The sequence below is a fragment of the Electrophorus electricus genome, chromosome 18 (assembly GCF_013358815.1).
Source record: "Electrophorus electricus isolate fEleEle1 chromosome 18, fEleEle1.pri, whole genome shotgun sequence".
Lineage (NCBI taxonomy): Eukaryota > Metazoa > Chordata > Actinopteri > Gymnotiformes > Gymnotidae > Electrophorus > Electrophorus electricus.
In genome coordinates, this window is record NC_049552.1 from 851,041 (window position 1) to 864,772 (window position 13,732).

The 13,732-nt window shown below is 46.7% G+C and overlaps 2 protein-coding genes across 4 annotated transcripts in view; one reads left to right on the plus strand and one right to left on the minus strand.

Annotated features, from left to right (window-relative positions):
* ipo11 (importin 11) overlaps nucleotides 1-13,732 on the minus strand; it is a 108,093-nt gene that overhangs the window by 9,827 nt on the left and 84,534 nt on the right. The window lies entirely within an intron of this gene.
* htr1aa (5-hydroxytryptamine (serotonin) receptor 1A a) lies at nucleotides 4,321-5,857 on the plus strand. Its single transcript, XM_027026183.2, has one exon. It carries the CDS (start codon nucleotides 4,384-4,386, stop codon nucleotides 5,593-5,595), a length of 1,212 nt encoding a protein of 403 aa, XP_026881984.2. The 5' UTR covers nucleotides 4,321-4,383; the 3' UTR covers nucleotides 5,596-5,857.

Here is a 13,732-nt window from a genome sequence, read left to right on the forward strand (position 1 = left end):
GGACTTGAACTGGCAACCCTCTGATTACTAGACCAGTACCTTCACCACTGAGACACCACTGCCTTGTGTATTTAAAATACATTTTTAGACACACCTCTCCTCTACACACACTGGGGTGTTTATTAGACACACAGGTGTGGTTACACAGCTGATATGATGTCTAGTACACAGGTGTGTTTACACAGCTGATATGATGTCTGACTCACACACGTGTGGTTACACAGCTGAGATGATGTCTGACTCGCACAGGTGTGGTTACAGAGCTGATATGATGTCTAGTACAAAGGTGTGTTTACACAGCTGATATGATGTTTGACTCACACAGGTGTGGTTACACAGCTGATATGATGTCTGACTCGCACAGGTGTGGTTACAGAGCTGATATGATGTCTAGTACACAGATGTGTTTACACAGCTGATATGATGTTTGACTTACACAGGTGTGGTTACACAGCTGATGTGATGTCTAGTACACAGGCGTGTTTACACAGCTGATGTGATGTATAGTACACAGGCGTGTTTACACAGCTGATGTGATGTCTGACTCACACACGTGTGTTTACACAGCTGATATGATGTCTGACACACAGGTGTGTTTACACAGCTGATGTGATGTCTAGTACACAGGCGTGTTTACACAGCTGATGTGATGTCTAGTACACAGCCGTGTTTACACAGCTGATGTGATGTCTAGTACACAGGCGTGTTTACACAGCTGATGTGATGTCTGACTCACACAGGTGTGTTTACACAGCTGATATGATGTCTGACTCACACAGGTGTGGTTACACAGCTGATGTGATGTCTAGTACACAGATGTGTTTACACAGCTGATATGATGTTTGACTCACACAGGTGTGGTTACACAGCTGATGTGATATCTAGTACACAGGTGTGTTTACACAGCTGATATGATGTCTGACTCACACAGGTGTGTTTACACAGCTGATATGATGTCTAACTCACACAGGTGTGTTTACACAGCTGATGTGATGTCTAGTACACAGGCGTGTTTACACAGCTGATATGATGTCTAGTACACAGGCGTGTTTACACAGCTGAAGTGATGTCTGACTCACACAGGTGTGTTTACACAGCTGATATGATGTCTGACTCACACAGGTGTGTTTACACAGCTGATGTGATGTCTAGTACACAGGCGTGTTTACACAGCTGATGTGATGTATAGTACACAGGTGTGTTTACACAGCTGATATGATGTCTGACTCACACAGGTGTGTTTACACAGCTGATGTGATGTCTAGTACACAGGCGTGGTTACACAGCTGATGTGATGTCTAGTACACAGGTGTGTTTACACAGCTGATATGATGTCTGACTCACACAGGTGTGTTTACACAGCTGATGTGATGTCTAGTACACAGGCGTGTTTACACAGCTGATATGATGTCTAGTACACAGGTGTGTTTACACAGCTGATGTGATGTCTAGTACACAGGCGTGTTTACACAGCTGATGTGATGTCTAGTACACAGGTGTGTTTACACAGCTGATGTGATGTCTAGTACACAGACGTGGTTACACAGCTGATGTGATGTCTAGTACACAGGCGTGGTTACACAGCTGATGTGATGTCTGACTCACACAGGCGTGTTTACACAGCTGATGTGATGTCTAGTACACAGGCGTGTTTACACAGCTGATGTGATGTCTAGTACACAGGCGTGTTTACACAGCTGATGTGATGTCTAGTACACAGGCGTGTTTACACAGCTGATGTGATGTCTGACTCACACAGGCGTGTTTACACAGCTGATGTGATGTCTAGTACACAGGCGTGTTTACACAGCTGATGTGATGTCTAGTACACAGGCGTGTTTACACAGCTGATGTGATGTCTAGTACACAGGCGTGTCAGTCCGCTTCACCCTAACAGCCAGGCTTGCTAAACATGCCGGCTTCAGTGGTCTTTTGACAAATTCCCCAACCACTTATCAGGCCTTTAAGAGAAGACTTCACTATAATAACATTGCCAATACCAGGATGTAGGTGGATCCTCCAGGGTTTGGATAGACTCATTGACTGGGTTTGGATGAGCTTCCTGTCAGTCAAATCCAGGTCCTTGGTGTCCAGAAGAGGGAGGGGCAATGATGTTCTGCTTTGCAGTGGAAGAAACTCCCATTCCTGGTGGTGGAAGGAAGATCTGTGTAGACTAGATCTGCCTGTATAGTGTATACCTGCCTGTGTAGTCTGGACCTGGCTGTATAATCTAGAAACCTGCCCGTGTAGTTTAGAGACCTGCCTGTGTAGTCTGGAAACATGTCTGTGTAGTGTAGACCTGCCTGTGTAGTTTAGACCTGCCTGTGTAGACTAGACCTGCCTGTGTAGACTAGACCTGTGGTCTCCTCGTCTGCTCAGCACAGCTGGTGACGGGGGCCTGGCCTTCGCACTCAGGGCTCCGTCAGCCGCGTGGATCCTCTCAGTGGGCCCTTAGCACCTCAGGGCCTGTACCACCACAACCGCATCCAATAGGAAGAGTGGAAATATAGAATAATATTTAAATGATGATTCCAGGAAGTGACTCCACTGCAGTAAAGGATGTAGAAACAGGTTGTTAGTAAAAACAGCAGAGTGCTCAAGGTTTCCTAGGAAACAAGACATTTCAGGCAGAGGTCTTTCATGAGCTGTGCAAAAACAGTGTTTCTTTAAATATGAATATATTTTTATGTATGTAGAAAAACGTTAAACTGAATTAAATCAGAAATTTGAATACAGTGCTTATATAATGTCTATACTTCTTGTATAAGTCTGTTGCATGTGGCTTTAGGATTAATATATGTTAAAATGTGTTTGATTAAATAGCTGCACCTGAAGTGCAGGCAAATGACATGATGTGTAAGTACTCTTGTAGTTATTTTAAATGACGGGATTTGTAACTGCTCTTATAGTTGTTTTAAATGACATGATGTGTAACTGCTCTTATAGTTGTTTTAAATGACAAAATCACGGCAGTGCAGCAACGGTAAAGCGATTTCACGTGTCCATGGAAACTGATTTCAGTTTGAGGGCATTTCAGTGTAAACAGCATGTTCTCGAAAACAAGACGCGAGCACGGAAGTGACGACCTTACCGTAGTTACCTGGAAAGCTTAGTACTGAATGTACAGCGTCGGGGCGTAGTCCAGCTCGCTCGCTCTCTCTCTCTCTCTCTCTCTCTCTCTCTCTCTCTCTCTCTCTCTCTCTCTCTCTCTCTCTCTCTCTCTCTCTCTCTCTCTCTCTCTGTGCATCACCCTTTGAGGTATCTGCAATCTGCACTACGCCGTATTCGTGGGTTATCTAGATACCGTATTATTAAAAGTTATTTAAAAATAGATTTATGGTCTCTAAATAAACTCTTTAAGTATTATGTTCTTTTAAACCTCCTCTCGTTTGCTAGGTCTCGTTCACCTTGGGCTTCTCTCCTAGTGTAGACAGTATTTATCCAGCCCTTCACAACGTGAGGTGCCAAACACACTTGGACACGTTTAGTGTTCCGCGGTTCGTCCTTAAACTCGCAGCTCGTTAAACTTTGGCTTCATTCCACAGCAAGTAGTGCTCAGCTCCTACCGCCGCACGAGCGGGTGGTGTGTGTGTGTGTGATCCAGCTCTGTCCGTCTCACGCAGGCCGAATGCGTCATTATTCTCATATTTTTCTATTGACAACAAAGAGGAACTTGGGAGCCTAAATCCTGAGTTCTAGCGCGGGACTGGCAGCACCCGCACAGCCACGCGCCCGCGTGCCCGGTAGATCTCCGCCTCCCCGGCGCAGGGAAACTCCGCGGCCTCCACCGGATGGCAGCAGATTCCTCTCCAGGCGTTTGGAAACGTGAGAGCCACGACGTGAGCTTCGCAAACCAATGCCACCAGAATGACTACCGTCGCGTTTCCTCTCGTTTTCTGGAGTATGAACTGCAGTAATAACAAACGTTTGAGGTTTTCCCTTTAAAGTAAAAGCGTAATACAATGACGTTATATAGGCTACATTGAGGCTTTATAGTAAGACAAAGTGTCCGTTAAATCAAACAGAATACAGGAAATTTTATACAATTATCAAAATATTTAGCTCGGAAGTTAGGACTGCAGTACCCGACTGGAGACCGCAAAAGAGTGTGTAGCTTTTAAAAAAGTAAAGAGAAAAGAGCAAAATAACCGAGAAAACGATCAACTTTAATCCGCCTCGCCGTTCTCAGTAAAGCGAAAAGCGCGTCGAAAGCGCGCGGCCAGCTCTGACGTAGTAGGCTGGGCTCGTATAAAGGCTTCACGTCGTCAGCATGCTCGCGCTCTGAGACCCCACACAGCCATGCGCCCTCACCGCGGAGAGGCCACGCCGCCCGACACCACCTGCGCACGCAACTGACTCCAACACCCTGCGTGCGCTCGCGACATGGAGAGCGCCAACAACACCACGGACATCCGCGACTGGGGCGAGAGCGCGACGGCGCTGGAGCAGGTCGCGCGGAGCTATCAGGTGGTCACCTCGCTGCTACTTGGCGCGTTGATTCTTTTGGCCGTGTTCGGTAACGCGTGCGTGATAGCGGCTATAGCCTTGGAGCGATCGCTGCAGAATGTGGCCAATTACCTCATAGGGTCGTTGGCCGTTACGGACCTCATGGTGTCGGTGCTCGTGCTGCCGATGGCGGCTCTGTATCAGGTTTTGAACAAATGGACCCTGGGGCAGGAGATCTGCGACATCTTTATATCTCTGGATGTTCTGTGCTGCACCTCATCTATCCTGCACCTGTGCGCGATCGCGCTGGACAGATACTGGGCCATCACGGACCCCATCGACTACGTGAACAAAAGGACTCCGAGACGAGCCGCCGTCCTGATCAGTCTCACGTGGCTAGTTGGCTTCTCGATCTCGATTCCTCCCATGCTGGGTTGGAGGAAACCGGAGGACCGCGCCAACCCAGACGCGTGCACCATTAGCCAAGACCCCGGCTACACCATCTACTCCACGTTTGGCGCCTTCTACATTCCTCTGATTCTCATGTTAGTACTTTACGGGCGGATATTCCGAGCGGCGAGGTTTCGGATCAGAAAAGCCGTTAAGAAAACAGAGAAGAGAAAAATATCGGACAGGCGCGTAGCGGTGTCGCCGGCTCTGCTGCACGAGAAGGCGAGCGGCGAAGCGAACCAAACCTGGAGGCGCAGCGTGGAGCCGCAACCCAGCTCGTGCGTAAACGGCGCGTTAACGCAGCGCGAGGGGGGCGAATCCCTGGAGATTATAGAAGTTCTCAGCGACTCCAAAAACCACCTCGCGCTGCCCAACAACCCACAGCCGTGTTCGGAAAACAAACCGGAGAGGAGCACGGACGCCAAGAGGAAGATGGCCCTGGCGCGCGAGCGGAAGACCGTGAAGACGCTGGGCATCATCATGGGCACGTTCATACTGTGCTGGTTGCCGTTTTTCATCGTGGCGCTCGTGCTGCCGTTCTGTAAGTCGCGCTGCTACATGCCGGACTGGCTGGGCGACGTCATTAACTGGCTCGGCTACTCCAACTCACTCCTCAACCCCATCATATACGCCTACTTTAACAAAGACTTCCAGAACGCGTTCAAGAAAATCGTGAAATGCAAATTCATTAGACAGTGAAAGACGACATTTTGTGTAATGTTGTTGTTTTGAGTGAAGGAATGTCGGTAGATGTGAGGGTGAACTGATCCGTGGCTGCGATCTGCGCGCGACAGAAACAGGAGGTAGAGCGCGGCTGTTCGTCGCTTCGCGTAGACACTTAACCTGCCTCCACCGCAAAATGCTGTACGTCATTATATTTGCTGGATTTTAATGATTAGTACACTTCTCTGATCGTTATCACGGTGAAAATACGCTTTGTTGCATTCAGTAATAAAGATCATTACCAAACGGCACTTGCCTGTTCTGGTGAATAACCATCCTTCAGAGGGTCAGCTGAACATAGCCCTAAACACAGACCATTACAAGACCCCACAGGTACAGAACACACCTGGATGTTTCCATGCGGATCTCAAGGGATGAGGTGACAATACCACAACAGAAAACTGTGGAAGTCACAGTCAGTTGTTTTGTTTTGATTTGATTTGATTATTTTTAATCCTTGGACATTGTTTTCTTAACTTGATCAGTGTTGTAAATGAACGATCACACCCAAACACTTAGCAAGGAGGGAGGGAGAGAGAGAGAGAGAGAGAGGGAGAGAGTGAGAGAGAACCTGCTTTATTTATTGGGGTTATAACTGCATGTGGGATGGATACTTTATATGTGAGCACCTTGCCAGACAGCAGTTATGGCCTTGCCACAGGACAGTAAATATGACCGAGAAACCCGACCAACCTACGCAGCAGTTTCACAAGTGCAGCGATCAAACACCAGCTGTCACACATGTACTGCCATCACACCATGTCTGAACAACACACATGATATATGACCAGCCCTGTCCACCTGTCCTCGCACACTAGCGTGACTTATGTGTTCTCTTATGTGCCATGGTAAATACATTTTAAAAAACTATGCAGTACTCCACCTATGACAATTTACTTCAGTAAGAGCAATATATACAATACATACATTTCTATAAATATAAACAAGGTACTGAAATATTGAACTGAAATTAATTTATGCATATGGCATTCATAATGTAGAAAAACCTGAGGGATTTCTACTCAGAGGTCCCTGTACTCAGTTCTCTGTGCTCAGAGCTTGATCAGTTCTGTTCAGACTTCTATATTTTCTGGGCTCTATCCAGAAGCACTGGAGTTCTGCAGGTAATGTGGTTATTCTCCCCCACCGCGCCCTGGTTCTGGAGATGGAGATGCCCGTGGGTCTATGAGATTTCACAAACTCATCTTTCTCCTCAAACTGCACACACATATTAGCAAAAATAACATTCAGAGAGAATCAGTGCATTTGATAGGGACCAATATTTCAAAACCAGTCAAATTAGGCTTCTAATATTCCAAAGAAATCATTTCACTTCTTCTTTTCTGGTTAGACATGGCAAACGCTTTGCCCTTGAACAGAAGCATCTGCACAATATCCGCGCTTAAAGATGTCCGCACTTAAAGATATCAGAACTTAAAGATATCAGAACTTAAAGATATCCGCACTTAAAGATATCAGAACTTAAAGATATCAGAACTTGTTTGTATATTTTTCTGCTTCCTACAAATGATCCAAATAATGTATGGAAAACCCTGAAAGGGGAAGCAACCATCTCTCTGTCTGTGATGGTGATGAGAGATGCTGGTCAATCTGTGAGGTGTCGTGATGAGGAGGGCAGGGCTATTGTGTTGGGGGTAGGGGGACTCTTTTAGTGGGAACTCTGTGTAGGGGGGACTCTGTGTGTAGGGGGACTCTTTTAGTGGCGACTCTGTAGGGGGGACTCTGTGTGTAGGGGGACTCTTAGTGGCGACTGTGTAGGGGGGACTGTGTGTAGGGGGACTCTTTTAGTGGCGACTCTGTAGGGGGAACTCTGTGTAGGGGGGACTCTGTGTAGGGGGAACTCTGTGTGTAGGGGGGACTCTGTGTAGGGGGAACTCTGTGTGTAGGGGGGACTCTGTGTAGGAGGAACTCTGTGTGTAGGGGGGACTCTGTGTAGGGGGGACTCTGTGTAGGGGGGACTCTGTGTGTAGGGGGACTCTTAGTGGCGACTCTGTGTAGGGGGGACTGTGTGTAGGGGGACTCTTTTAGTGGCGACTCTGTAGGGGGGACTCTGTGTGTAGGGGGACTCTTAGTGGCGACTGTGTAGGGGGGACTGTGTGTAGGGGGACTCTTTTAGTGGCGACTCTGTAGGGGGAACTCTGTGTGTAGGGGGGACTCTGTGTAGGGGGAACTCTGTGTGTAGGGGGGACTCTGTGTAGGGGGAACTCTGTGTGTAGGGGGGACTCTGTGTAGGGGGGACTCTGTGTGTAGGGGGACTCTTAGTGGCGACTCTGTGTAGGGGGGACTGTGTGTAGGGGGACTCTTTTAGTGGCGACTCTGTAGGGGGGACTCTGTGTGTAGGGGGACTCTTAGTGGCGACTGTGTAGGGCGGACTGTGTGTAGGGGGACTCTTTTAGTGGCGACTCTGTAGGGGGAACTCTGTGTGTAGGGGGGACTCTGTGTAGGGGGAACTCTGTGTGTAGGGGGGACTCTTTGTAGGGGGGACTCTGTGTGTAGGGGGACTCTTAGTGGCGACTCTGTGTAGGGGGGACTGTGTGTAGGGGGACTCTTTTAGTGGCGACTCTGTGTAGGGGGAACTCTGTGTGTAGGGGGACTCTGTGTAGGGAGAACTCCGTGTAGGGGGGACTCTGTGTAGGGGGGACTCTGCGTAGGGAGAACTCCGTGTAGGGGGGACTCTGTGTAGGGAGAACTCCGTGTAGGGGGGACTCTGTGTAGGGGGGACTGTGTGTAGGGGGTACTCTGTGTAGGGCGGACTCTGTGTAGGGGGGACTCTGTGTAAGGAGGGACTCTGTATAGGGGGGACTCTGTGTGTAGGGGACTCTCATTCTGTTTTCTAACACATCTAGTTTGCTTCTCATCACCATGATCGCGACAGTGAAGCGCACAGGTTACTACTGCCTGAAATTACATTCAGGTTTGGGAAATCACCATTGGGGTGCTAGATTAAGCTATTTGCATATACAGAGCCCTCTATTTTGCAGCCTTATCTACAAAATGCATATTTATTAGGCAAAAGTGCAAAACAGACTAATTTGACATATTCTCCATAGATCATGTAAGTACATAAAATAGTTTTTCTGTGGTTTTTATTAAGTGTCGTATATTTTTAGGGTTTTAGGGGTTGGTTTTTAGAGTCTGTGAGTGTAGGAATCAGTATTTGTGTATAGTTGTTGTTGTGTAGGGCAGTGGTGTCTCAGTGGTTAATATACTCTACTAGTAATCAGAGGGTTGCAAGTCCCACCACTGCCAGGTTGCCACTGTTGGGTCCGTGAACAAAACCCTTAACCCTCAATTACTCAAGTTGTGTTCAGACAGAATTGTAAGTCACTTTGGACAAAAGTGTGTGTGTGTGTGTGTAGGGGTAACACTAATCTAGTCACAAAGTCAGAGGTGTCTGTCCAGGTTCAGATAAGGAGAACTGACACCTTGTGTAACCAAACCACCTCAGCTAAGCAGTAAATGTAAACATGTCAGATGTATATTAGTTCAGTAATAGTTTAACAATAACTGTACAGCAGTGTGATGCTCCTTTAGCATATTTCAAACACTGACATATAAAAACTTCTTGATTGAATAATAACAGAAACCCTGAGAGTAGCAGCTGGGCACAGAGGAGGGGTCTGTGATTGGCTGGTCCACGGATGATGGGTCTGTGATTGGCTGGGTCCATAGAGGAGGGGTCTGTGATAGGCTGGGCCACAGAGGACGGGTCTGTGATTGGCTGGTCCATGGATGATGGGTCTGTGATTGGCTGGGCCCATGGAGGAGGGGTCTGTGATTGGCTGGTCCACATCAAGGCTCTGATGCTGTGCTGGGACACAGCTGAGTTTGAGAGCCGCTTCCTTCTCCTCTGATCCCAGGCCAGTTTTTTTGTTTTTGTATAGAGGTCACTATGGTTACTGCAATTAAGGTAGCTATTAGTTATTGCATCGGTTGTGCAGTAAGTGATGCAATTCTGCATGAAGGATCTGTGTGTAAGATTCAGATGACCAAAGTGTACAGTGGTATCTACTCCTCCCCGACGCAGCACAAGACATCTGCTCCCATCACGTGACTTAGTGAAGAAAACACACACAGCTCCCCTCCTACACAGCAGAGCAAATGGAATAAATATACGAGAGAGAGAAGCTGAGTGACAGAGAGAGAGAGAAAGAGAGAGAGAGAGAGAGAGAGAGAGAGAGAGAGAGAGAGAGAGAGAAAAAGACCTATAGATCTGAAGGAAACGCTCAGGCTAAAAATGAACCACTCCGTAAAATATTACTAATGAAAGTTCAATCTTAATTATCAGTTTATATCTTAAGGAAAATGATCCCCACTCCTCCTCTCTCCTCCTCTCCCCTCCTCTGTCCTCCTCTCTCCCCTCCTCTCTCCTCCTCTCCCTTCCTCTCTCCTCCTCTCTCCTCCCCTCCTCCTCTCTTCTCCTCTCTCCTATTTCAGGCTTTTTTTGTAATATAAGTAATAAAAGACAAGTAAAAGACAACTGGCTTCATAAATGTGCATATTTGCTGCAACATTTACTATCGCTGCTGTATGATTATATGATTATATATAGAGGCAACCTATCAATAATACCATAATATAATCATACCACAAAATGTCTCTTATTAGACAATGTGTGTAATACACGTCATTTTCTTTATGGTGTGATGTAATCTAGTCCTGTCATCCTTAGCCCCTCCCCCATTATCACATGACTCAGAAGCTTCTGTCAAAGAACAACAACAACAACAACAAATAAACAACAACAAATAAAAAAGAACTTTGCTTCTGCCTCAGGAAACCTTAAGAATGTTTCATAAGAGATTCCAAAAAAACACGTAGTGGCATCCCATTAGCCCCTAGTGACCTCTAGTGGCTGCTAATGGCATCTATTTAACTGATTAATGTTGACAGTGTCAGGTGCACAGGTGTGTGAGAGGTCAGTGCAGATCTGCATGCTGATTACCTGGGGCAGAGGAACACTGACTTCTGCCCAGGCACACACACACACACACACACACACTAACAGGTAACGGACACTAACACACTGATCCACAGCTTATACGCATGCATGGAGTTTATGCAAACACACACAGGTCACACATACACACAGGCATTATACAAGCACACACACAAATAGGTTACAAACCAGTTACACACAGGTTACACACACAAACCAGTTACACACAGGTTACACACAGGTTACACAACAGGTGATGCTATCTCCTCCTGGACTTTCAAATCTGGTTGGCTGCACACTGCAGTCTGCACACTAGTCTGTACGATGCAGTCTATATGCTACAGTCTGCACACTAGTCTGCACAATACAGTCTGTCCCTGTGTGTGGAAAACCAGTACCAGGCTGTGATGGCAGAACACTCTCAACACCATTTCTCTTGTTAATCAGGCACACTGGTATTAGTTAAACATATCCAATGCTAATGTGCCTTAATGGCCACACGCCGAGCCTGACGGTACGGCCTTGTCAGTGTGAGGAGATCAGACAGGCTCCAGTCAGGGAGACTGGAATCTGAGTGAGTTTACGCAGCTTCAGAAGACCTGCAGTGGGCGTGGGACTGTGGGACCAATCACAGACGGCTTCAGAAGACCTGCTGGGGGCATGGGATTGCGGGACCAATCACAGACCATGGGATATTCCTGCACATTAACCTGCGCTTTGCTTCTGCCCGATTGAGGAAAAATAATACAGAGCAATTATTTGGATGCATGTAGCTACACGATGATGACATGGTCGCCATGGCGATCTTCTAACACTGAATTGTAAAGATGTAATTACCTGATGACATCAAAGGCCTACAGTACCACACTGAAAGCATTTCAGAAACACTGGCTTCAAACACATCGGTATGAAGATTCATCTCATTTGCATAAAGCCTTCCTGCACCCCAGAGAGACCAGTAACAGGACCCCAAGGGTCCATGTAAACAGTGTTTATGTCAGAGTGCTGCTTGTATAAACATTTCTGCCTCAGGTGCATGTAGGTACCATATGCACCTGGATAATTGCCAAGTGGTGTATCCTTACCTGACCATTTACATGCTAATTTATCATTAATTATAACCCTTTAGAAATAGTTGTAAACAGTCTGAAATTACTTTATATGTCTCGGCAGAGATGAGCCTCATGATGCGTAATGACAGTTTGCAGGTGTGTACAGACATCCTGCCGTGCAGTCTAACACACTGATATTGGTTTTGATGAGGGCCTGGAGTCTGGGACCTGCCTTGTGTTTCAGCGAGAGCTGCTACACGCACAGATCTGATCCAGAGGGCCATAAGGTCTTCCAGACGCTCTCATCCTACACTCACAGCAGACGGACTTCAATAAAGAACCATTGTGTGAAGTTATACGTTCTTTGTCTTCTCTGACTACCTCATAACCACACACAACTTTATACAGAAGATCAGTATATCATCAAGAGCTCATTAGTACAGGTTTTGGGTTATGGAGGAATAAAAGAATAACATGTTTATTTTGACAAAAATGTAACCTTCAAAAAACTAAATCCAACACACAGCCTGGTTAACAGCTCCTACTGTAATCCAACACATGGACTGTTTAACAGTTCCTACTGTAATCCAACACACAGCCTGGTTAACAGCTCCTACTGTAATCCAACACATGGACTGCTTAACAGCTCCTACTGTAATCCAACACACGGACTGTTTAACAGCTCCTACTGTAATCCAACACATGGACTGTTTAACAGCTCCTACTGTAATCCAACACACAGCCTGGTTAACAGCTCCTACTGTAATCCAACACATGGACTGCTTAACAGCTCCTACTGTAATCCAACACACGGACTGTTTAACAGCTCCTACTGTAATCCAACACACAGCCTTCTTAACAGCTCCTACTGTAATCCAACACACAGCCTGGTTAACAGCTCCTACTGTAATCCAACACACAGCCTGCTTAACAGCTCCTACTGTAATCCAACACACAGACTGCTTAACAGCTCCTACTGTAATCCAACACACGGACTGTTTAACAGCTCCTACTGTAATCCAACACACGGACTGCTTAACAGCTCCTACTATAATCCAACACACAGCCTGGTTAACAGCTCCTACTGTAATCCAACACACGGACTGCTTAACAGCTTCTGTAGACCAGTGTGATGAGGCTTGGTATACATGCACGGGAGCCGATAGAAATGAATCCATTGTTAGGCACTAGTTCTAGTTAACTAACCCTGTTGTATCTAGCAGTAAAGATCGGTCCTGGTGCATCTGATTGTGTGATTTATATTCTGTATGACTTGCTTTAGTTAATAATTTAATAGTTCTGTCTATAATAATTCTGTGTATAATATTATATGTTGGGGTTTTGGAGGAGGACCCTTTACCAACCCTCTAATATTCTACCAGAGGGACTTCTGGAACATTCCATAGACCATCCACAGACGATCCAAAGACCACCCCCTATCCTAACGCAACCACAACTCCAGCCATCTCGTTCAGCAGCTGTCTATACCTCCTGCTCCAAGAGGAAGCTAAGCGCTCATTTCCCAGGTCTTGCTCTTTTGCTGTTGGAGCTGTCCAGCTGTCTGTCCAGTTGTCTGCTGGACAAAGATAATCTCAAGCCAAGAGTATTAGGACCAAATGCACTCATGTGTGTTAAAGTTTTCAGGCACTGTTGCTGACAGATTATGAGAGGAACGTTTGTCAGAAGCTTCACACTGCGGTGCTGAGCGTGTGTACACATGGTGGAAGATGTCACGGACACTCGGTCCTATCCTGTACCTTCACCAGCAGAAGCCTCCCGTCTGACTGGCCTCTATGGTAATGCTGAGCACCTTCCAGAATTACTGGTTCTCCTGGCAAACACGAGCAAAGCCATCACTCTCCTTCACGCCGTGACGAACAGCACCAGTGATGGTTACATCTGTTACCCAGCATGCACCTGTGAGTGATGGCTCCTCTAACACCGTTTGTGCGATTGTCCTGAGATTGTTTATCCACATTCACTTCCTGTTCAGTAGGGAACGTTAATCTATCGTCCTGTGCGTGTGCGTGTCTTCATCTCTCAGACATCTCTCCTTTCCACAGCCACTGTGCAGTTTTCTCATTATTCTGGAGTTTATGCT